At 42.2% G+C, this 26,031-nt stretch overlaps 1 protein-coding gene across 4 annotated transcripts in view; it reads left to right on the top strand.

The window, feature by feature from the left end:
- Window positions 1-26,031, top strand: part of MCF2L2 (MCF.2 cell line derived transforming sequence-like 2) — a 503,791-nt gene that overhangs the window by 303,160 nt on the left and 174,600 nt on the right. For all 4 annotated transcript variants that reach the window (XM_056565304.1, XM_056565302.1, XM_056565303.1 and 1 more), the window contains exons 19-20: window positions 8,777-8,869; window positions 25,329-25,421. In XM_056565304.1, the coding sequence (XP_056421279.1) occupies window positions 8,777-8,869; window positions 25,329-25,421 (186 nt within the window). The remainder of the gene's footprint in view (window positions 1-8,776; window positions 8,870-25,328; window positions 25,422-26,031) is intronic.

Raw genomic sequence — 26,031 nt, 5'->3', positions numbered from 1 at the left:
CCCCCCCCCTTAGGTCTCCCCTTTTTTTTGTCCGGTAACTGCCTCCCCTGGGATGAGGACACCGGGAAAGAATGGAGGGTTTCCTCAACGGCAGGCAGTGCAGCAGGAGTTGGAATGGGGAGGGAGGGCAGAGGGTGAAGCTTGGCACGGGGCAGGGTGACACAAGGACGGAAGCCATGAGGAGGCACAGAGGCTTGCCTGACGGGACTGGGAGGGGGGGAGAGGCACTTCCTAAGGCAGGCAGAGTCCCAGTTCTTGATCTCTCCTGTGGACCAATCAAGGGTTGGGGAATGGCGTTGAAGCCATGGTAGTCCAAGGAGAATTTCGGAAGTGCAATTGGAGAGGACCAAAAACTCAATTTTTTCGTGATGAGGTCCGATGCACATTAGGAGGGGCTTCGTGCGGTAACGCACGGTGCAATCCAACCTGACTCCGTTGACCGCGGAAATGTAGAGTGGCTTGACGAGACGGGTCACCGGGATGCGGAATTTATTCACCAAGGAATCCAGAATAAAATTCCCAGAGGCACCGGAGTCCAAGCAGGCCACGGCTGAGAGGGAGGAGTTGGCTGAAGGAGAAATCCGCACGGGCACCGTGAGACGTGGAGAAGCCGACTTTGAATCAAGAGACGCCACACCCACGAGAGCTGGGTGCGAGCGTGCGTTTCCCAGACGTGGAGGACGAATAGGGCAATCCACCAAGAAATGTTCGGTACTGGCACAGTACAGACAAAGATTTTCTTCCTTACGGCGATTCCTCTCCTCCTGGGTCAGGCGAGACCGATCCACTTGCATGGCCTCCTCGGCGGGAGGCCTAGGCGTAGATTGCAACGGAGACTGTGGGAGAGGTACCCAGAGATCAAAGTCTTTTTCCTGGCGGAGCTCTTGATGTCTCTCAGAAAAACGCATGTCAATGCGAGTGGCTAGATGAATGAGTTCATGCAGGTTAGCAGGAATTTCTCGTGCGGCCAGAACATCTTTAATGTTGCTGGATAGGCCTTTTTTAAAGGTCGCGCAGAGGGCCTCATTATTCCAGGATAGTTCAGAAGCAAGAGTACGGAATTGTATGGCGTACTCGCCAACGGAAGAATTACCCTGGACCAGGTTCAGCAGGGCAGTCTCAGCAGAAGAGGCTCGGGCAGGTTCCTCAAAGACACTTCGAATTTCCGAGAAGAAGGAGTGTACAGAGGCAGTGACGGGGTCATTACGGTCCCAGAGCGGTGTGGCCCATGACAGAGCTTTCCCAGACAGAAGACTGACTACGAAAGCCACCTTAGACCTTTCAGTAGGAAACTGGTCCGACATCATCTCCAAGTGCAGGGAACATTGTGAAAGAAAGCCACGGCAAAACTTAGAGTCCCCATCAAATTTGTCCGGCAGGGACAAGCGGAGGCGAGGAGTGGCCACTCGCTGCGGAAGAGGTGCAGGAGCTGGCGGAGGAGAAGGTTGTTGCTGCTGTAGCTGAGACTGAAATTGCTGTAGCTGAGACTGAAGCTGCTGTAGCTGCGACTGAAGTTGCTGAGTCATGGTGGTCAAGTACGACAGCTGGTGCTCTTGTTGGGCGATCTGTCGAGCTTGCTGGGCGACCAGCGTAGTGAGGTCAGAGGCAACTGGCAGGGGAACCTCAGCGGGATCCATGGCCGGATCTACTGTCACGATGCCGGCTGGCGGAAGGTGGATCCTCTGTGCCAGAGAGGGATTGGCGTGGACCGTGCTAGTGGACCGGTTCTAAGCTGCTACTGGTTTTCACCAGAGCCCGCCGCAAAGGGGGATGGTCTTGCAGCGGCGGTAGCAACCAGGTCGTATCCACTAGCAACGGCTCAACCTCTCTGACTGCTGAAGATAGGCGCGGTACAAGGGAGTAGACAGGAGCAAGGTCGGACGTAGCAGAAGGTCGGGGCAGGCAGCAAGAATCGTATTCAATATGGCAATAGCAGGAGGTCGAGTACACAGTATGGACAAACACAGTAAACGCTTTCTCTAGGCACTAAGGCAACAAGATCCGGCAAGGGAGTGCAAGGGAGGAGATCAGATATAGCCAGGGAGCAGATGGAAGCCAATTAAGCTAATTGGGCCAGGCACCAAACATTGGTGCACTGGCCCTTTAAGTCTCAGAGAGCTGGCGCGCGCGCGCCCTAGAGAGCGGAGCCGCGCGCGCCAGCACAAGACAGCAGGGGACCGGGACGGGTAAGTGACCTGGGATGCGATTCGCGAGCGGGCGCGTCCCGCTGTGCGAATCGCATCCCCGACGGCCATGACAGTGCAGCGCTCCCGGTCAGCGGGACTGACCGGGGCGCTGCAGGGAGAAAGACGCCGTGAGCGCTCCGGGGAGGAGCGGGGACCCGGAGCGCTAGGCGTAACACCCGCTCCCTGCTTTTAATTTTTTTTTACATATTAAAAATGCCTTTTGTCTGCCTGGCAGTGTGCTCACTACCAGGCAGACTTCCCCAGCAGGCACGACGTCATTGATGCCTGCTGGGGCCGACACTTCCGCCCGTAGTTCACCTACACAGGGTGCCTCCAGCTGTTTCCCCACTGAATTCCTAGCTTGCCCTGACATCTATTGGCTGTCAGGGCATGCTGGGAGTTGTAGTGGGGAAACAACTGGAGGCACCCTGTATAGGTGAACACCGGATCTGTGATGGCCACACATACCACTCCCCGCCGCGCAGCCCGCAACCCCCCCGGCCCCGTCGCGCCGCTCAACCCACTCCCCGGCAGAAGAACAGTCACAGCAGCCCACAACCCCTCCCTGTCAGGCCCAAGGCCTGATTATTAAAATCCTATATGTGTATTATAAATTATAACTGTATGTGATGTATTATCCAAGACATGGGTAAGAGGTCATTCAGACAGTGTATCCTTTTGTGTATTGCATTTTATTGGGGGTCTGGCTGTTTGTTTACATCTCCTTTGAAGGCAAAGGCTCTTTTGAAGCAGCAGGATGTAAGGGCACTCTGGACCCATCATATAATCACACAGATAAGGGGGCCAGGAAGAGAGAAGACCCCCTGGTGGGATCAGAGGGGAGGGGGGAATGGAGTCTCCCTCCCAAGAAAGCAGATATGATATTTAAAACAATGCTAGACTCAAAGTTGGGTGTTCAAGGCTGTGCAAAAAGGCTGACAAGAGCTGGACTCTCACTGACAAGGACTGCTATATCATCATGCTGTAAGAACTTAATCTTTTGTTTTCTGAACTTGCCTTGCTAAACTCTTTCATATTTTTGTAACTGTATGTCATTTGTTTATTTTTATATATATATAGCACTGTGATATCTTTTATCAGAGTGAATGTTTAATTAATCAGCTCTGGTCTTTGATCTCTAAATATATGAGCTCACCTTTCTGAAGGCAGCTTTGGTGGAAACACGTTTATCTAATGGTTAATTTGGTGACTTGCTGGGACTAGTAGTAGATACCCAGAGGTCTGGTGGCCTTAAACCTTGCACCATCACAATCTCTCTAGCGTCTTGGCTGGACTGACAGGGTGTGATCGTGACACCCCCCGGCAAAAGAACAGTGACAGCAGCCCGCAACCCCCCCCGGCCCCGTCGCTCCGCTCAACTCACTCCCCCTTAGTTCACCCAGAGTACCCCGTCGCCGCCGCACAGCCTGCAACCCCGCCGCTCAGCTCAACCCACTCCCCCTCCCACCCCCCCTTAGTTCACCTATTCAGTGTCCCTCCAGCTGTTTCCCCACTACAACTCCCAGCTTGCCCTGACATCTATTGGCTGTCAGGGCATGCTGGGAGTTGTAGTGGGGAAACTGGAGGCATACTGTATAGGTGAACACTCAACCCCCCCCCGGCATAATATTTTACCTTGTCCCCGGGAGCCTGCGTGCATCCACTTCATGCACAGCGCTCGCTCCCGCCTGTCTGATTGACAGGCGGGAGCGAGCACCGCAGTGACTGAATTTCGACTCGTTGCCAGTCTTGAATGAGTCGAAATTCTGTAGTGATGTCACTGCAGAATGCATTCAGCCACTAGGGGGGCGACCCCTAGTGGCCGAATTTAAAAGTGATTTTAAACTGGTTTAAAATCACTTTTTTTAAATTAAAGTATATTAGAGATATGTTGTAGTACTTAAGTACTACAACATATCAAATTTTTTATTTCATGACAGTGCCCATCTAACTAAATGTTTATTTTTTATAACAAAGTTTTAATAACATTTTTTGTAAAGTGTGTGTGTGTGTTTAACTTTTTTTTCTCTTTTTTCCCCACATTTTTTATGTAGTACTACTAGTCCCAGCATGGAACACACTGTTGCATGCTGGGAGTAGTAGTACCTGTACTATAGAGATATCGCCCTGGGTGTCAGTCTGACACCCGATGCGATCGTCCATTATATAGCAGAGAAGCAGAGCGGCTCTATACAGCGCTCACATCTCTGCTCTGTACTCTGAGTGATGTTCTATTCATATTTGCCACCCAGAGCTGTGATTGGCCAAATGGTTGCAGCCAATCACAGCTCTGAGGAAAATATGAATGAATAAGTGGCTGGCCTGGAGTACAGTGCAGAGCAGGTAAGTGAGCGATGTATACAGTTGCTCCATCTCTGCTATAGACAGGACGATCACAGCGGGTGTCAGTAGTGACATCCACTGTGATGTGTCCTTAAGCAGGCACTACTACTCCCAACATGGAGCACACTCTGCTCCATGCTGGGAGCTGTAGTACCTGTATTAATAGACAGATCGCAGCAAGTGTAACTTCTGACACCCGCTGCGATCTGTCTATTAATGCAGGTACTACAGCTCCCAGCATGAGGCAGAGTGTGCTCCATGTTGGGAGTAGTAATACTTGTATTTAAGGAAAGATCACTGCGGGTATCACTCCTGACACCCGCTGTGATCCTCCGGTATAATGTATGGATGCAGCGGCCTGCGCTCTCCTATGGTCCCCTGCACGCTGTATATATACACATTCTGATTTCTCACAGAGAGCTGTGATTGGCTGGAACCATCTGGCCAATCACAGCTCTGCGGGAAATATGAATATGTGTATATATACGGCAGGGCAGGGGACCATAGAAGAGCGGCCGCTGCATCTATATATTATACAGAAGGATAGCAACGGGCGATCTGTCAATTAGTACAGGTACTACTACTCCCATCATGGAACAGTGTGTTCCATGCTGGGAGTAGTAGTACTACCTTAAAAATTTTACAAATAAAAAAAAAGTGAAAAACACACACACACTACATTTTTATTATTGTCGGCTACATTTTTAGTGCTTTACCCGCTCACATAAATTGATCCCTGTTTAAAAATTAATAAACATTTCGTAATAAAAAAGATACATTTCGTTACATACAATTTTTTCCATCACTACTGTATCTTTTTTATTATTTTTTTTTCATGGTACCCTATGAAATTTTAATAAAAAAGGTATCTCCATAATTTTTTTGGATCGCTAAAGTCCAAAAAAAGAATAAAAAAAGCCTGCAAAAATGCTAAATTTAAAACAAACATGGTGTTTTTCTTGGCGCTTTTGCTCTCTCATAGACTTCTATGGGAGGAAAACGCCACGATTTCAGGGCAAAAAATGCCAAACTAGGTTTTGTTGGGCGTTTTGAAAATCCAGTCCCTGAGCCCGAAATTGCTGAAAAACGCCAAAAGGATTAAAAAAACGCCAAACTGACAAACGCCAAGTGAATCTGGCATTTTGCAGTTTACTATTGACTTGCAGCTAACATCTGTCCGCGGCGTTTTTTCACAGAAAAAACGCAGTGCGGGAAAATTGGCGTTTTTAATGGCGTTTTTGCACAAAAAAAAACTCAGTGGAGTTCCAGCCTAATACTAGGCAACTACCCCCCTCATGAATAGTAGGTGTGTGAGTTGTTGTTCATCATTATTTTGCACCTTTGCGACCTCCCCTTATAATACATTGTTGATGATCTGCATCTTAATGGGAATAGATGCCCAACCTGCCTACTGTATTAGTAACCAGTAAGTGGCCTTTTTTATGTGATTTTTTTTTTAGTCATTTATGTCCCTTTTTTCTGTGTTTTTTTTTCTATAATGTTAGTGTAGGGACTCGAAAGAGACTGAGGACCCTTGACGAGGGTTGCGAGCTTGCCTATTTTGGCCAAAATTTCAACTGATACCTCATGTTCATCATATGAGTATATATGTATTTTTTGTGATGTGGTCTGGCCATGTGATTTCTGCCATGTGAATAGACCCTCCATGTAGCCTTAAAACATGTATGGTTGCACTAAGGGTGCATTCACACCACGTTTTGTACATACGGGTGCCGGATCCGGCGGGGGAGGGGCAAACCGGGCGCTCCCATACCCCGGCCGGATCAGCCCGTGACTCCATTTACTTTAACGACCCAACCGGAGTCAAACGGTGACTCCGGTCGGCTCAGTTTTGACCCGTATGCGGTTTCCTGACCGGACCTAAAACCGTAGTTTACTACGGTTTTAGGTCCGGTCCAAAACCACATACGGGTAAAAACTGAGCCGACCGGAGTCACCGTTTGACTCCGGTCGGGTCATTAAAGTAAATGGAGTCACAGGCTGATCCGGCCGGGGTACGGGAGCGCCCGGTTTGCCCCTCCCCCCGCCGTATCCGGCACCCGTATATACAAAATGTGGTGTGAATGCAGCCTAAGTCTGCCTGACAGTACTGCACTGCTGACTGATTCTTCTTAAATTTATCTTTAAATGAGTTAATAATTTCTGTTTTAATTATTTATTTTCCTGTCTACTTCTGTAGCATCATGTTCGATATCTGCCACAGTTATCTGAGTTTAAAGGGGTTATCCAGGAAAAAACTTTTTTTATATATATCAACTGGCTCCAGAAAGTTAAACAGATTTTTAAATTACTTCTATTAAAAAAAATCTTAATCCTTTCAGTACTTATGAGCTGCTGAAATTGAGTTGTTCTTTTCTGTCTAAGTGCTCTCTGATGACACGCGTCTCGGGAACTGTCCAGAGTAGAAGCAAATTCCCATAGCAATCCTCTTCTACACTATGCAGTTCCCGAGACAAGCAGAGATGTCAGCAGAGAGCACTGTTTCCAGACAGATAAGAACAACTCAACTTCAGCAGCTGATCATTCTTGGGAGGATTAAGACTTCTTAATAGAAGTAATTTACAGATCTGTTTAACTTTCTGGAGCCAGTTGATCTATAAGAAAAAAGTTTTTCCTGGAATACCCTTTAAAATAGCATTCCATTGTGACCATGAACACTGGGTTGCTAACTAGACTGCATGTTTTTTCTGGTTTATAAATTAAATTGATGTACAGCATACCTGAAACAAAAAGATGATACGTCACAATGACTACCACTATTTCTTTGAAAATATTAACATAGCTAAATATTTGAGTCCTGAACAATAAGGCATAGTGCATGTTAGATTATAAATACTCTGATAAGTATGCAAGTTAGTCCAAACAATAGCTTCTACGTCCTCTTTTTATCTCATATCTTAATTATATACAGGGTGTAACAACTTAAATTACTATTGCTAGGTGGAGTTACTTTAAGTTAATCTATGCACACACTGCATAAATAACATATGGCTCTTACACTGATGCAGTAAAGAAAGCATTACTTCTCTAGCAAGAAATCATTGGAAAAAAGTATATTTTCCTTCTTGCTTGTTTTGCTACTGGCGGCAAAACATTAACTACAATTCATTTTTCATCTAAAAAAGAGTAACTAGCTTACAACACAGAGACTGTACATGCCCTGCCCAATGAATCATGCGGCAATCCTTTTCTGAAACAACATTGTTAAAACGCAGTGCATCAGAAGACATGCAAAAAACAGTCACCATAAAAATATCATACACTGGTCATTAAGGGGTTATTTATTAGTCTTAGCATAGCTACTACTCTGTACACAAAGCACTGCATTTTCTGTTTCCATAAAAGCAAGGCTTGACAAATTAGTTTTGAATCTAAGAGCCAGTAAAAAAAAAGTTAGGAGCCAGGATTTTTTTTTAAACACAATCAGCACAATTTATCATTTGCTTCGAAAGCTGTTCTTTTTACCAGTATCAGTTTTTTTCGTAATATTGGCGTTTTGACCACTTTTTATAAAAAAAAATTCAAATTTTATTTTTTAACTAAAAATCTTCAGTTTTGACATTTGAATTCATGCCGTTGCTGTTTTATTGTGGAAGGGATTTTTTTTTTATATTAAATTATTATTATTGTTTTTACTTCAGCATTCTATTACTGCATTCTATTAATTTCTGACCCACAGCCTGCACTGCGGATCGGTTGTCAGGCCATGGGCTGTCCTGACAACCAATCAGCACATTGTGATTACATTTTTTAAGGGGCAATCGGTCCACTGGACAAACCAAGTATCCGCGCCATACCTAATTAAATGGTATCAACTCCAAATAATAGATAGAACCTGATGCAGCTTTTACTTAGCCTGACGTGTCTATACACCCCTTTCTGTTGAGTGAGCAGAGCGCATGCTAAAATAGCTTGTTGGTTGTCCACTGGGTCGGACACAGCAACTGCTGCAATGAAGCAGGTAGTGCGGGTACAGTGCTGACGAAGCAGGTAGGCTGCCGTGCGCAGTGCTGACAAAACGTAGGCACCTGGGATTTGTCGAGCCCTGATAAAAGTTGTAAATCAGGTCACAACTTGGCACCTCTTGTTCAGACCTCTAGCTTCCAGCCTGCATTGCTTTTTGATGGATGCTTTTGATGCTTGCTGTAACTTCCTCTAAAGTTTTGACAAAATTAATTTCATTGATATATTGTATGAGAATAGTCATATTTAATTGTTCCTTGTAGAAGGAAGATCTTCAGATTTATGAAAAGTATTGCCAAAATAAGCCAAGGTCAGAAGCTCTTTGGAGACAGTGTGCTGAAAGTATTTTTTTTCAGGTAAGGAGTATTTTAAAATTATTTGTATTTAAATTACTTTTTATTTTTTTATTTTTATAGAATAGGTGTTTTCTAAACTCATGGGGCAAGACTGCTTGTTTTTGTTATTAGGGGCTAGATGTTTATTGAAATGTTTATCACAGGTAGACTTTTTTAAGTACAAAGCTGAAGTGTAAACATTTAAATAGGTTTACAAACACAAATAAGGGGGTTATCCACAATGAGGTGATTATAGTACTTACCTGCTAGACAGTAATGGACATGCTTAGGTAGGGTCCTTTGTTGTCTTGGAGCTAAATGGCTGGTGTTGTGAGTCCACTAAAACGCTGTGGACTTCTTTTTGTAAAATGGCTATTTCCTGCTGGAGTTCCCTCCCTGCAACTACAAGTCCAAAGATCCCTTGTTTGTAAGTGTATGGTTACTTTTCTCCCTCCCACACATCAGCCACCTACCCATTGAAACACAGCTTTGCTTCTTTCATGCAATAGACCAGCATTTTCTGAACAGGGTGCCTCCACCTGTTACAAAACTACAATTCCCTGCAGAATGACCCCCCTCCCACCGCATAGAAGCAGACAGGCTCTCTTTGAACACCTGACTAGTGGTGTAATGCCTCGCACTGCAACCTGGGAAAACATGAGACGGTACTTTTGTATGGTGTTAAAGGGGTACTTTGCTGGAAAACATTTTTCTTTAAATCAACTGGTGCCAGAAAGTTAAACAGATTTGTAAATTACTTCTATTTAAAAATCTTAATCCTTCCAGTACTATACAGGAATATGGGTGCACTACTGTGGTAGATGTATACAATGACATTGGCTATCCCTCAACACTGATGTTAAAATTGAGACATTCGCCAGTGTATCCTTATATGAAGGACACACCAGAGCCCGCACACCAACGCCAAGGTTTCTCAAGATGGTGCGAGACCTACGCTAATCCTATCTGTGCTTGATAAGCAAAACAGGGGCCAGTGGGCAGCATTCGGTCGACTCACAACTTCCTCCCAGCTACCCTCCAGCGTGACTGAGCACACATGCAATGGGAGGAGGGAGGCAAGCCCCACCTGAGTTGGCTAATATGGGTTCCTGGCCTCACAGGTGCTACCTTAATGCTGCCTTGAAGATATTCAAGGCGCATTAATTTTGGAGTTTACACACCTCCAAGTATAAAATTTAAACAAACAACAAAAAACGTGGTCTCAAATGGCTGGAGGTGCTCAACCCCAAATGCGGTTGTGCATTTATACTGGGGGAGCAGATCCTTCCCTTGTAGTCCGTTGCTAAGAGCGATCCCCAGCATAAAAATGCATACAATGAAAATTAATGCGCCTTGAATATCTTCAAGGCAGCATTAAGGTAGCACCTGTGAGGCCAGGCACCCATATTAGCCAACTCAGGTGGGGCTTGCAGCTTGCCTCCCTCCTCCCATTGCATGTGTGCTCAGTCACACTGGAGGGTATCTGGGAGGAAGTTGTGAGTCGACCGAATGCTGCCGTAATTGCCCACTGGCCCCTGTTTTGCTTATCAAGCACAGGTAGGATTAGCGTAGGTCTTGCACCATCTTGAGAAACCTTGGCGTTGGTGTGCGGGCTCTGGTGTGTCCTTCATATAAGGATACACTGGCGAATGTCTCAATTTTAACATCAGTGTTGAGGGATAGCCAATGTCATTGTATACATCTACCACAGTAGTGCACCCATATTCCTGTATTGTATTCTAATTGTTACACATCCACACCGTTTATCTGGTGTAGGATTCTATTGTGGCACTTGTAGTCTGCTGCAGGCATCCTCCATTGTATGCATTTTTATACTGGGGATCGCCCCTAGCAACGGACTACAAGGGCAGGATCTGCTCCCCCAGTATAAATGCACAACCGCATTTGGGGTTGAGCACCTCCAGCCATTTGAAACCACGTTTTTTGTTGTTTCCTTCCAGTACTAATCAGCTGCTGTATGCTCCACAGGAAGTTCTTTTCTTTTTGAGTTTCTTTACTGTCTGACCACAGTGCTCTCTGCTGACACCTCTGTCTTTCTCAGGAACTGTCAAGAGAAGGATAGGTTTGCTATGGGGATTTGCTCCAGCTCTGTGGAGCAAATAGCAGCTGATAAGTACAGGAATGATTAAGATTTTTAAAAAGTCATTTACAAATCTGTTTAACTTTTTGGCACCAGTTGAGTTAAAAAAAAAGTTTTCCAGCAGAGTACCCCTTTAAAAATGAACATTGGGGCAAAGATCACATAAGAATTGCGAGACCATCCAGCAAACACAGGTACAGACACTATATTATGAACTACACTAACTTTACAGCCCCTGTAGAATAGTCAAATAAAAAAATAAAAAAATCCTGGAATACCCCTTTAGATTAAACTAATAACATACAAATGTATTGAGCTCATTAAGTAAACAACTATAGTGCAAAGAGGAAAAGTAAGTGAATCTTTAGAGTTGCTTGTGTATGCCTTGTGCTTAACTGTTTAAACTGATACGGCATATATAAGTTTGGCTCAATGCTGGTTTGCATTTCCACATTAAAATGCTTCATTAAAGGGGTATTCCAGGATTTTTTTTATTTTACTATGCTACAGGGGCTGTAAAGTTAGTGTAATTCATAATATAGTGTCTGTACCTGTGTGTGATGGATTTCTCACAATTCTTCTGTGATTTTCACTCCAATATTTATTTTTATCACTGTTGTCTCGTATTTTTCCCAGCTTGCAATGCGGCCGAGACCTGACTCACTAGTCAGCTGATGACAGTGAGCCTGTCTGCTTCAGTGGGTGGAGGGATCGCTTGGTGGGAGAGGGATCAATCTGTAACTAATGCAACAGCTGTAGGCACACTGATTGAACATTTATGTTTCAATGGGTGGGGTGGCTGATGTGTGGAAGGGAGGAAAATGGAATTGTGGGATTTGTAGTCAAAAAAGAAAAGTCAAGCAAATACTAGTTCACAAAAAGCTATCCACTGTGTTCTGGTAATCTCATGACATAGCCATTTAGCCCCAAGACAAGCGCAGATCCTTCCTAAGCATGTCCATTACTGCCTGCCAGGTACGTACTAAAATCACCTTATGGGGGAGAACCCCTTTAACGCTGCCTACATTTCCCTGGAATCCTCTGGCTTTGGAGAGAGAGGGTCTGAGTTGTGTGACTGCACCTGGTCATCTGATTGAGTGCAGGAGTTCACCCTGGTGAATTGCAGTAAAATCTTACTATTTTAGTGTGAACCATGCCTTGATGCAAACTACTTTCAGCGGACTTCAGAACATGTATTTTAGAGTTGCAGAGTCTGGAAACAGCTTCTAAATTATGTGATGCAGCAAACAATTACCCAAAGCACACAAGTAAATCAATTAAAGATGTACTTTAACTTTAATTAAAGTCAACAATGTGTTTACCAAAATAACGCGATTTCCATCTTGCTTTACTAGAGCAACCGGTCACTGCTCAACTTCAATTTTATCAGAGCTCATCTATATATATAAAACTCAACGTGTGTGTGTGTGTGTGTATTTATATATGTATGTGTGTGTGTGTGTGTGTATGTATGTTCCACAAAAACTTTCAAACGGCTAAAGATATTAACATGAAACTTGGCACACATGTTACTTATATGTCTACAACAAACATAGGATAGGTGATTTAACCCCTACTCACCCCCATTTGCCAGGGGCGGAGTTTATGTTTAAAGTCCCATACAAGTCAATGGGAAATACATGTTACAGCATAACTTCCAAATGGCTAGAGATATTTTGATAATACTTGGTCACATGTTACTCATTTGTCCACTTAAAATATAGGATAGTTAATTTAACCCTTAACTACCCCCATTTGTGAGGGTCAGGGTTTTTGTTTAAAGTCCCATGCAAAACAATGGGAAATGTATGTTCCCACATAACTTCCGTACAGCTAGAGATATTTCAATACCTGGTACACATATTACGGGTCGGGATAGGAGGTCGAGATAGGAGGTCGTGATAGGAGGTCAAGATAGGAGGATGGGATAGGAGGATGGGATAGGAGGACGGGATAGGAGGTCGTGATAGGAGGTCGAGATAGGAGTATGGGATAGGAGTACGGGATAGGAGGTCGGGATAGGAGGATGGGATAGGAGGACGGGATAGGAGGACGGGATAGGAGGATGGGATAGGAGGACAGGATAGGAGGTCGGGATAGGAGGTCGGGATAGGAGGTCGGCATAGGAGGTCGGCATATAAGGATGGGATATGGGGTTGGGATATGACAACAATATATGAGGATGGGATATGAAGTCAAAAGCTTCCTCCTCTGTTTATTTTCCTCCCCAACAAGAGTGAGGAAGGAAAAACCGGGCAATGCCGGGTACTCAGCTAGTTAAGATATAAAACGTGACTTGTGATTGGTTGCTAAGGGAAACCAGACAGTTCTGTCCTCAGGCAGATTGGTAAATCTAGGCCTGTGTTATTGTAACGGACATTTTTATTACCAATGTGTAAATTGACAGCCACTTTTCCATAGACTTTAACCCCTTAAGGACGCAGGGTTTTTCCGTTTTTGCATTTTCATTTTTTCCTCATCCCCTTCTAAAAATCATAACGCTTTCAATTTTGCACATAAAATTCCATATTATGGCTTATTTTTTGCGCCACCAATTCTACTTTGCAGTGACATTAGTAATTTTACCAAAGAATCCACGGCAAAACGGAAAAAAAATTACTTGTGCTACAAAATTGAAGAAAAAAATGTCATTTTGTAACTTTTGGGGGCTTCCGTTTCCACGCAGTGCATTTTTCAGTAAAAATGACACCTTATCTTTATTCTGTTGGTCCATGCGGTTAAAATGATACCCTACTTATATAGGTTGGATTTTGTCGTACTTCGGAAAAAAATCATAACTACATGCAGGAAAATTTAAATGTAAAAAATTCTCATCTTCTAACCCCTATAACTTTTTTATTTTTCCGCGTACGGGCCAGTATGAGGGCTAATTTTTTGCGCCATGTACTGAAGTTTGTATCGGTACCATTTTTGTATTGATCTGACTTATTGATCGCTTTTTATTAATTTTTTCATGATATAAAAAGTGACCAAAAATAAGCTATGTTGGACTTTGGAATTTGTTTGCGCATACGCAATTGCCCGTGCGGTTTACTTAATGATATATTTTTATAGTTCGGACATTTACGCACGCGGCAATACCTCATATGTTTATTTTTATATTTATTTACACAGGTTTTTTTTTTTTATGGGAAAAGGGGGTTATTCAAACTTTTATTAGGGAAGGGGTTAAATGACCTTTGTTAACTTTTTTTAGCTCCCATAGGGACCTATAACACTGCACACACTGATCTTTTACTCTGATCCCTGCAAAGCCATAGCTTTGCATGGATCAGCGAGATAGAGGCTCAATTGCTCAAGCCTGTAGCTCAGACTTGGAGCAATCAAACGCCGATCGGATGCGACGGAGCAAGGTAAAGGGGTTTCTGCTCGCGTCCTAGCTGATCGGGACATTGCAATTTTATCGCGATGTCCCGATCAGCCCGACTGAGCTGTCAGGAAGCATTTACTTTCACTTTCAGACAGGGCCGCATCTGAAGGGTTAATAGCGTGCGGCACAACGATCGGTGTCGCGCGCTATTAGCCCAGGGTCCCGGCTATCATTAGCAGCCGGGACCGAACCGGTGTGATGCGGGGTCATGGTGTACAGGTACGCCCTACGTCCTTAACAGGTTAAAATAACACCTTATAAGATTAAAAAAGGACATTTTTATACCTATTTCATGGCAGTTTTTTTTGTTTCGATTTTACAATGTGTATGAACAAAGCCTAAAAAAAGATTTGTGTTCTGAAATGACAAATTTGCAAGTCAGAGCCTGACCGTAAAGGGGTACTCCACTGGAAAACTTTATTTTTTTTTAATCAACTTGTGCCAGAAAGTTAAACAGATTTGTAAATTATTTCAATTATTTCTTCTAATATTGGAATCTAGAATAGGTGTGCAGCTCACTTGGACTAGGGAAAATATGTACCCAAGGTTACTGGTGATGCCTTCACCCTAAAAAGGCCATTTGCAATTAATTAAATAAATACCAGTCCTCAAAGGTGCATATACGAACAAAGGGATATGGTGATTTATTCACATATAAAAAATATAATAAAATATAATAAAGTAAATTATAAGTAAAGTCACATAAAAGTCTCTTAACGCCCTTAACGCAGGGCCCGTGCATCGGGCGAAGGAGCTTAGAATAATGTGGTACAATGTCAATTTTTTTTTTAATAATAAATGTATCGATACAGATATGTATATTAACTGAATATTGTATCAGTCCAGAGATGTATAGCAACTATAATATTGTGGATACCATAGTAGCAGCTGGATTGTTAAATGCGCTATTTGCTGGAAAAGTTCAGTGGAAAGTCCAGCAATGAAATATAAAACAGTTCTAGAAATGAGCGAAGTTACAGTGATTTTATTAGTCCCGAACCTCGCGGCTGACTGAATTTAGCCTGCATAAATTAGTTCAGCTTTCAGGTGCTCCGGTGAGCACGAGACTCTCTCCTAGGACTGTATCCACCTTTCCCATCCCAATGGAGCACCTGAAAGCTGAACTAATCCACGGCAAAACGGAAAAAAATTAATTGTGCTACAAAATTGAAGAAAAAATTTCATTTTGTAACTTTTGGGGGCTTCCGTTTTTACGCAGTGCATTTTTCGATAAAAATGACACCTTATCTTTATTCTGTTGGTCCATGCGGTTAAAATGATACCCTACTTCGGAAATCCGGGCTGGCACAGAGGCGTCCGGCACTAGGGATAGTGCCCGTCTGCGAGATGAAGTCTCAGTAGTCTGCGGCTGGCACGGGATGGTGTCCGGCCTGGAGAAAAGGTAGTTGCCATAGCTAGTATGGTTGAGACAGCAGTAAGTTCTGTAGTGGTACGGAAGTGGAAGCCGGCATCCGCGTGTCAGTGATGCGCTAGATGCATGCAAATGAGAGTGGTCCCAAAACATGGGGCATCCAGCTGTTGCAAATGTGGAATCCAAGCTGGTGATTGGTATACAAGTTGGTATAAAGTCTGAGGGTGGCAAAGGTATATAAATAAATGCTAGACGCATTTCAAGGCCGTGGGCTTTTTCTTCAGTAGCGGTATAATATTATATGAATGCAAATGGTGTACTACATATAGTCCCAATCTGATGATGTATTGGGTGGTAAGAGAAATGTGGAAGGGAACAATGGAAAGGTACATAATAGTAGCAATAATGATGGATCCATGGATGGAGAAAAACGGATAGAAAGAGAGAAAAGAATAGGATAGAATGAAGAGAGAAATATGAGAAATGCTATGAGTGCAGAAAATTTACAAAAATATGAAATGAATAAAATATGTTATAGATATAAAGGAACAGATAAATATATAGTTGTAACTCCAACTTCACAGAGGTTGGATATCTATATATGGCTGAGATAAATTCAATAGTGTAAAATTAGAAAATATGGAATATATCATGAGCGCAGAGATTAGTAAAAATATGAAAATTTACAAAAAATATGTTGAAGAAATAATGAGAAATATAATATGCTTGTAACTAAAACTTCAGAGGTTGGACAACTAAATGATTCTGCGAAGTTTTAGTTACAAGCATATTATATTTCTCATTATTTCTTCAACATATTTTTTGTAAATTTTCATATTTTTATTAATCTCTGCGCTCATGGTATATTCCATATTTTCTAATTTTACACTATTGAATTTATCTCAGCCGTATATAGGTATCCAACCTCTGTGAAGTTGGAGTTACAACTATATATTTATCTGTTCCTTTATAGCTATAACATATTTTATTCATTTCATATTTTTGTTAAATCTTCTGCACTCCTAGCATTTCTCATATTTCTCTCTTCATTCTATCCTATTCTTTTCTCTCTTTCTATACTTTTTTCTCCATCCATGGATCCATCATTATTGCTACTATTATGTACCATTCCACATTTCTCTTACCACCCAATACATAATCAGATTGGGACTATATGTAGTACACCATTTGCATTGAAATAATATTATACCGCTACTGAAGAAAAAGCCAGCGGCCTTGAAACGCGTCTAGCATTTATTTATATACCTTTGCCACCCTCAGACTTTATACCAACTTGTATACCAATCACTAGCTTGGATTCCACATTTGCAACAGCTGATGCCCCTTGTTTTGGGGCCACTCTCATTTGCATGGACCTAGCGCATCACTGACACACTGATGCCGGCTTCCACTCCCGTACCACTACAGAACTTACTGCTGTCTCTACCATACTAGCTATGGCAACTAGCTTTGCTCCAGGCCAGATGCCATCCCGTGCAAGCCGCAGACTACTGAGACTTCATCCACCAGACGGGCACTATCCCTAGTGCCGTACGCCTCTGTGCCAGCTCGGATTTCATACATCTTCATCACCCACACAGTCGGTGAGTGGTGCCGTGCACCAAATCCTGTGTCATGCCTCTACTATCAATGATCATACAATTCTATTGATATTACTGCGAAACTGTTTTATATTTCATTGATGAACTTTGCACTGCGCTACCAATGAGCTTTTCCAGCAAATAGCGCTTCTAACAATCCAGCTGCTACTATTGTATCTACAATATTATAGTTGCTATACATCTCTGGACTGATACAATATTCAGTTGATATACATATCTGTATTGATACATTTATTATAAAAAAAATTCGCCATTGTACCACATTATTCTAAGCTCCTTCGCCCGATGCACGTGCCCTACTAGGGTGTTAGGAGACTTTTATGTGATTTTACTTATAATTGACTTTATTCTATTTTATTATTTTTTTTTATATGTGAATAAATTACCATTAATATTTCAACTGGATCCACTCTCTTATCCCTTTGTTCATATACGCACCTTTGAGGACTGGTATTTATTTAATTAATTGCAAAATTAATTATACATATATTCTTCCAATACTTCAGATCTATCAGATGCTGTATGATCCACAGGAAGTTATTTTCTTTTTTAATTTCATTTCTGTCTGACCACAGTGCTCTCTGCTGACACCTCTGTCCATTTTAGGAACTGTCCAGAGTAGGTGCAAATCTCCATAGCAAACCTATCCTGCTCTGGAAAGTTCCTGACATGGACAGAGGTATCAGCAGAGAGCACTGTGGTCAGACAGAAAGGAAATTCAAAAAGAAAAGAACTTCCTGTGCATCATACAGAAGCTGATAAGTACTGGAAGGATTAAGATTTTAATTTACAAATGACAAATTTAATTTACAAATCTGTTTAACTCTCTGGCACCAGTTGATTTAAAAAAAAATAATAATAATGTTTTCTAGTGAAGTACCCCTTTAACCCTATGAAAATGCTGTAATGCAGGCAAGGCCTCCCAGGAATATTCTTAAATTGAAACTTATTTGCAGTGGGACTGGTCCAAATCATATTTGCACCTATAGGGAACTTTTGGCGAAGGGGATTACTGCCAAATGACTCTAAAGGTTAATACATTTCTTCTTGTACTATGGATGTTTTACTAATTAATGGATACTCCATAAATACATGGCAGCTGTTTATGTGTTATCAGTTAGATTGTATTTGCCAATAATTGTGACCTAAATAACAATCAGATTTTATGAGTAATCAATGCAGAAATCCAGGAAATTCCAAAGGGCTCACTTACTTTTTCTCCTTCTATTGTGGATGTTTTACTCATCAAAAGATACTCAATAAAAACTTTAGATTGCATTTGCCAATAATTGTGACCTAACTAAAAAACAATTTTTTATCAGTAATCAATGCAGGAATCCAAGGAATTCCAAAGGACTTGCTTACTTTTTCTTGCAATTGTAAATGCATTTATGAACCTATTTAAATGTTTACACATTAGCTTTACACTTTTAAAAAGTGTCTACTCTTGATAAACATGTTCAATTAAAGTTTACTTATAATGTATATATTTCAGTTGGACCATTGCATTCTTAAAACAAATCTCGTTTTGGATTTGCTGTCATCAAACTATTACTATTGGATCCTCAGTTCTTTAAACTTACCAATTTTTTCTGCTTCTAATACAACTTCAAAAACAGACTGTTCATTTGCTTTCTAATATATTCTACCTGTTGTCAGGTGCAATAGTAATGAGTTAATAAATGTTATTTACCTGTCAGAAGTTTAATGTTATGGCAAAACATGCAGTACAAACTTCTGTCACTGCCCTATGTCTCATACCCTCCTTCACTCTTCTGTCAGTTAGCTGAGGAAAGGTCGAGAATCTATTACAGGCAGGTCAAATGAAGGAACAAAGCCTGACAGTTTGTTTGGCCAACAGCTATCCCCCTCCCAATTCCCCCATTCACACACATGCTCGATTCGGCCTATTGTGCATGAGTTCTTAATGAGGAGAGGGGAATAAATTGCTGTTAGACATCTCTTCTTGTCTCAGGACTGTCTCCTAACCACGCCCTGGAACACCCAGCCTTCTCCTTCAATATTTTCACTAATACCAGCGGGAAACCGTACAGTGTGGTTGCAGCAATTACGCTACTAGTGTATATACACACTGCCTGAGAGTGATAGGAGTGCGATTGCTGAACTCATACTCCTACCTCACACAACCTTTACATACTCATGTAGCCTGTACATGCTGTGACCACTCTCTTATCAATATCAAGGAGCCTGTACATGCTTGGATCTCAGAGATTAAAAATAAAAAATAAAAAAGTCTTACTTTTTAAGTAAAAAAAAAAAAAATCCAGAGTTAACTTAGCTAAGAAAAAGTTCTATTCTTGAGATAGTACCTCGAAAAGATAACAAGAAGCAAATATGAACATACATATTGCCACCATACTAATACTGACCAAATCTGGTATACTAAGACCAATAATATCAGTATATGTGGAGGAATATTATCACCATGCATATTACCATCATACTGTTACTGACAAAATTCAGTTTACTGAGACCAATATTAGCAATAATACTAGGATACAGGCAGGGCGGATGGAGCGGCAGCTCCAGGCCCCTACGTTAAAATAGGCCCGGCAGCCTGCAACAACAATATTAACAGTGAAAGAAGGCTGGCCCTGCGATGTCCCAGACCGGCCCACAGGCTTACCTACGGCCCTGGTGGTGACTTGGTTGCGTGACCTGCGTGCCCCACGTGACGTCAGGGTAGCGTAGGGGCCGCCATCAGGGCAGTACAGGCCCGGAACAGGTTTGCTATATACAGGGGCTGTGGCTGCCGGCTGTCACTTTCCCCTTATGCTCCACTGATCGTGAGGCTTGTAACATCCCTCTGCCCTCCCTGGTCTCTGCACTGGGGCTCAGCACTTCCCCACACGTACAGGCAGGAAGATCTGGGCCCCTCTCCTCTCTCCCGGACCCCTCCCCCATCCCTCAGTAAGATCCCCGGCCTCCTGCTGTATACAGGTCGGCAGTCGGGGAATAGGAGGAGGGGAGGGCTGCAGGCTGCACAGTGGAGCTAGGAGCAGAGGTGAAGTAAGGAGTCTGCAGATGTGGAATCCCCTGGAGCTGTCAAATCCTGCCTAAAAGTAAGTGTGTGTGTGTTTGTGTATGTGTGTATATGTGTGTATATGTCATGTATCACCTAACTGTGTGTGTATGTATGTGTGTATGTATGTGTATATGTCATGTATCACCTAACTGTGTGTGTATGTATGTGTGTATGTGTATATGTCATGTATCACCTAACTGTGTGTGTATGTATGTGTGTATGTGTATATGTCATGTATCACCTAACTGTGTGTGTATGTATGTGTGTATGTGTATATATGTCATGTATCACCTAACTGTGTGTGTGTGTATGTGTATATATGTCATGTATCACCTGTGTGTATGTATGTATGTATGTATGTGTATATATGTCATGTATCATGTATGTATGTGTGTATATATGTCATGTATCATGTGGGTCTGTATGTATGTGTATATATGTCATGTATCACCTGTGTGTGTATGTATGTGTATATATGTCATGTATCACCTGTGTGTGTATGTATGTGTATATATGTCATGTATCACCTGTGTGTGTATGTATGTGTATATATGTCATGTATCACCTGTGTGTGTATGTATGTGTATATATGTCATGTATCACCTGTGTGTGTATGTCTGTGTATATATGTCATGTATCACCTGTGTGTGTATGTATGTGTATATATGTCATGTATCACCTGTGTGTATATGTATGTGTATATATGTCATGTATCACCTGTGTGTATGTATGTGTATATATGTCATGTATCATATGTATGTGTATATAGGTCATGTATCACCTGTGTGTGTATATATGTCATGTATCACCTGTGTGTATGTATGTGTATATATGTCATGTATCATATGTGTGTGTATATAGGTCATGTATCACCTGTGTGTATGTCTGTTAGTGTTGAAATTGTACACATGTAAAGTGCATGTGTCTGTATCTGTGTAATGTGTATGTATCAGTGTATTCCCTGTGTGGGGCACCATATGGGTGTATGGGGGCTCTCTTCAGGAGACTGGAGAAGCTAGGTGACACAGTGCAGGGCTCACAGTACTTCCCCAGCTTTATGTGTACTGCCTGTCACCCAGCTTTCCCAGACTTCTGAAGAGAATATCTGTCTGGTAAAGTAGCCACATTGGAAAGAAAACATGTTTTTATGTAGTGAAGTACCAGATGTCACACTAGTACTCTTAGCATTTCCCTAGCTTTATATGACTTCTGAATGGCAGAATACTAGTGTGACATCTGTTACTTCATCTCTCCAACATGGCTGCTTCACCATACAGACATTCCGTTCAGGAGACTGGGAAAGCTGAGTGACAGGCAGTCCATAAAGCTGGGGAAGTACTGTGAGCCCTGCACTGTGTACTGCCAGTGACCCAGCTTTCCCAAATTGCGTACATAATGGGGGTGATTAATAAAAACCTGTGCAGTGGTAAAGTTGCTGAGTTGCCCATAGCAACCAATCAGATCGCTTCTTTCATTTTTCACAGGTCTTTTTAAAAATGAAAGAAGTAATCTGATTGGTTGCTAGGGGCAACTCAGCAACTTTTCCTCGGAACAGGTTTAGATAAATCTTCCCCAATGTACGTACAGGCTGTAGCATTTTCCGGCTCCTGTACGTACATCACGCAGCTGGCCAGAGAAGTCCCGCGCCGCTCCGGAGGCTGCTGACAGCCTGGCCTCAGCTCAGTGGATTTTTATGATGTTTTTTTTTTTTTTTTTTTAAATCTACGTGGGGGCAATTTTTACTAACTAGTGCATTTTTAGCCTACTGGAGCATTACCTATGTGAGGGGCTTTATTACATAACTGGGGGCATTACTTATGTGAGGGGAATTATTACCTAACTGGGGGTATTATTAACTAGCTGGGGGCATTATTACTCAACTGGGGGCATTACCTACCTGGGGGACACTACCTACCTGCATGACCTATATGGGAGAACTATCTACTGGGGTCACTCACTGTATACTGGGGGCATTACCTACCTGAGGGCACAACCAACCAGGGACCACTACCTACTAGGGCCACTATCTACTGGGGGCACCACTCAGCTGGGGGGGGGCACTACCTACTGGAGGCATTACCTGATACCTACCTACTAGGGGCACTATCTACTGGGGGCATTACCTATCTATCTATGTATCTATCTACTGGGGGCACTACCTACTGGGGGCATTACCTGCCACCTACCAGGGGCATAACCTACTACCTACCTAATGGGGACATTAACACTAATAGGGGAAGGGAAATTACCTACCCACCACCACCCATCCGCCTACCCTTTCCCTAACACACTAACCTACTCACTAGGGCACTAAGGAGGAGCATTATTAGGGGCACTGAGAGTAGGGCATCGGGAGGGGGGGGGGGGGGGGGGCGGTGATGAGGGTCCCAGGCCTGAAGCTGTGTAAGGGGCTCCGAAATTTCTGATGGCAACCCTGGAGACTCCTCTTTAACCCCCCCCCCCCCCCATTCGGCCAGCACCCGCTAAGTTTAAAAAACTACTGCGTGTGCTGTAGCTGCCACCTGCCTGAGGTCCCGCTGCCGGCTCACATTCCTCTCTGCCTCTGGAGTTTCCCCCAAAGGTACCACTAGTCCACCAGGCATGAACTGACTTGCCATTCAGGTGCACAGAAAAGCTAGGTGACAATGTCTCACCTAGCTTTTCCATGCTCCTGAATGACATGTTTGCTTATGGTAGCTGAGCTATTATAAGCAGATATGCCATTTAGGAGCTTGAAAAATCTAGGTGAGACATTGTCACCTAGCTTTTCTGGGCTCCTGAATGGCATATCTGCTTATAATAGCTCAGCTATTATAGACAGATTTGCCTATAATATATAGTCAAAGCTGTCTATGCTATGATAAGCAGATATGCCATTCAGGAGCCCAGAAAAGCTAGATGACAATTTCTCACCTAGCTTTATCATGCTCCTGAATGGCATATCTGCTTATCATAGCTCAGCTATTATAGACAGATTAGACTAAAAGTTATAGGTAAATCTATCTGTAATAGCTGAGCTATGATAAGCAGATATGCCATTCAGGAGCATGAAAAAGCTAGGTGAGAAATTGTCACCTTGCCATTTACTATAATGGGGTCAGTCGGGCGCCGTTATTTTGTATCGGGACTAGCAGGAGAAAAAGTCGGCGCAAGCAGTAATTTTTCTCCCCCGGGGGCCGTCATACTGCAGTGTCCTAATAGCAGTGTGAAAGAAGCCTTATGCATATGAAATTGCTAGCATAGCCAAAAAAGATGTTGGTGTATGATACTTTGCATATCTTCATAGATGTTGTTTGATCCTTTATTTCACAAAAAAAAAAAAAAAAAATTTTAGGGATGCATTGAGTGTGAAAGAGGTGTGGCTACAGGGCTGCAACACTTCTCCGCACCTTCTTTGACACATGCATCCCCTATGCACTGTGAATGGGGATTGTGATGGATGAGCAGTCTGACAGGTGTGAACTCAGATTTACCACTTGTGAACCACAATCCCTATTCATGGCGCATGCACAGAATGTCAATAGGTCGCTGGCAAGCAACCCCTGCGTGTTAACCAAAGAAGCAGCGGATGTGACATCACATCGGATAGGTGTTACAGTCTGGGGGGGGGGAATAGGGGACCCTCTACCACACCTCTTTGACACTCTGGGTCCCCATAAAAGTGAGTTGTTTCTTTTTTTTTTTTTTATTTTTTTTTTTTTTTTTAAAGCTAAAGAACAGATTCTATAAAGATATGCAAAGTTTCCATACACTATCATATATTCAGCTATCCTGGTAATTTAGTTTGCATAAAACATGACAAAATTGCTTTGTGTTGCGTTTTCATTTTATATACTTCAATAAAAAGGCCCATCACAATCTTCAGCACCAGGCCCATGATGCTCTTAATCCGGCCCTGGATACAGGGAGAAATATTATCGCCATCCATATTTCTATCATACTGTTACTGACTAAATTCAGTTTACTGAGACCAATATTAAAAAAACAAACACAAACACTTATGCAGTATTAAAAATTGTTTTACTAATCACTAGTGTTGCTTGCGAATATTCGCAATATATAGCACTATATATTCGTAATTACGAATATTCGTTTTTTTTTTCACAGTACACATCACAGTGATCATCCCTCTCTGCTTCCAGCTTGTGTAGTGTAAAGAAGGCTCTAATACTACTGTGTGAGACAGGCGTGCGAATTTTCACATATGCAAAAATTTGCATATGCTAATTTTCGCATATGCGAACTTTCGCTTATGCTAATTTTTGTATATGCTAATTTTTGCATATGCTAATTTTCGCATTACGCAAATTTTCGCATATGCGAAAATAAAACGCGAATATTACGAATATGCGAATTTTGCAAATATAGGACGAATATTTGTCCATATATTCGCAAAATATCGGGAATTCGAATATGGCCGCTCAACACCACTAATCACATTAAATGATACATAAACAAAAAGTCAGACCCAGGGTTTTGAAAGCAGGGCTTCAGCCCCAATAGCCCACCCCCTATAGTGATGCACCTGGTTTGAGTATGTTCACACAGTGTGTAATCAGCAAGTTTCTTTGCATAAAATATGCACCTAATGCTGTGGATTTCACTGGGAATTGTATGCTGTGTCTAATGATTGAAAGAAGAACAAGGTGGATAGATTTTACCTTCATATTTCTTTGTGTGTGTTAAGTGTATATGCTACGTGTGAACATAGCCTACTAATGGCAATGCAAAGCCATTAAATGTTATTGTCATATTAAATGAAGCAATACCAAAACGGTAAAGTGTGTCCTGGACAAAGAAGCATTCATGAGCCTTGTCCTTAGAGGAGGTAATAGTAATAATACATTTGTTGTATATTTAACTGCACTCACATCTCTTTTTTATGATAGTTATTTTGTTTGAACAGCTTTTATGTTTTTTACATTTTATTTGCTTTTCTTTCTAAAAGGAATGTCAAAGGAAACTGGATCACAAACTTTCTTTAGATGCTTATCTCTTGAAACCGGTCCAGAGAATCACCAAGTATCAGTTGCTTTTAAAGGTATAGTTTCTAGACTTTTTATTTATGTGTTTTAAACCTATATTTTTAATTAATTATACTGATTTATGTCCTTTCTGAGTATACCACTGTCCCAATTGGGGTATTAGGTACTCCATAGGCCCGAATATTTACTGTATGCAGTGATGTTGTCTATACACTATTCACACTATGCAGTTTTGGTGCACTGTGGGTATGCCTTTTCTCTATGCACTTTCCTATATCATTTTCCAGGGATGCACTAAACTGATCTAAAAAAGCACTATAAAGAGCAGTTTGTAAATTGAAGCTAATAATTTTCTATGTACAAAGACCTAATATCTGCACACACAAGAAACAAACACCATATATACTAATGTACATTTATTTTTCCACCTACAACGCTGTGTTAGGGTTTATTTTTTGTGCCATGAGCTGTAGTTTTTAAAGATACCACATTTATGTAGTTCTGGCTTCTAGATCACTTTTTATTCCAATTTTTCTGGGATGATGTGACCAAAAATCAGCAATTTGGGGATTTTGAATGTGTTTGTTCCTCACAGTGCATGATCAGGAATGTGATAATTTAATAATTCAGATAATTACACACATGGCGATACCAAATATGGTATGT

This window comes from Hyla sarda, chromosome 3, assembly GCF_029499605.1.
Source record: "Hyla sarda isolate aHylSar1 chromosome 3, aHylSar1.hap1, whole genome shotgun sequence".
NCBI lineage: Eukaryota > Metazoa > Chordata > Amphibia > Anura > Hylidae > Hyla > Hyla sarda.
The sequence above is the reverse complement of the archived record's forward strand: the minus strand, read 5'-3'. Positions and strand labels throughout refer to the sequence as shown.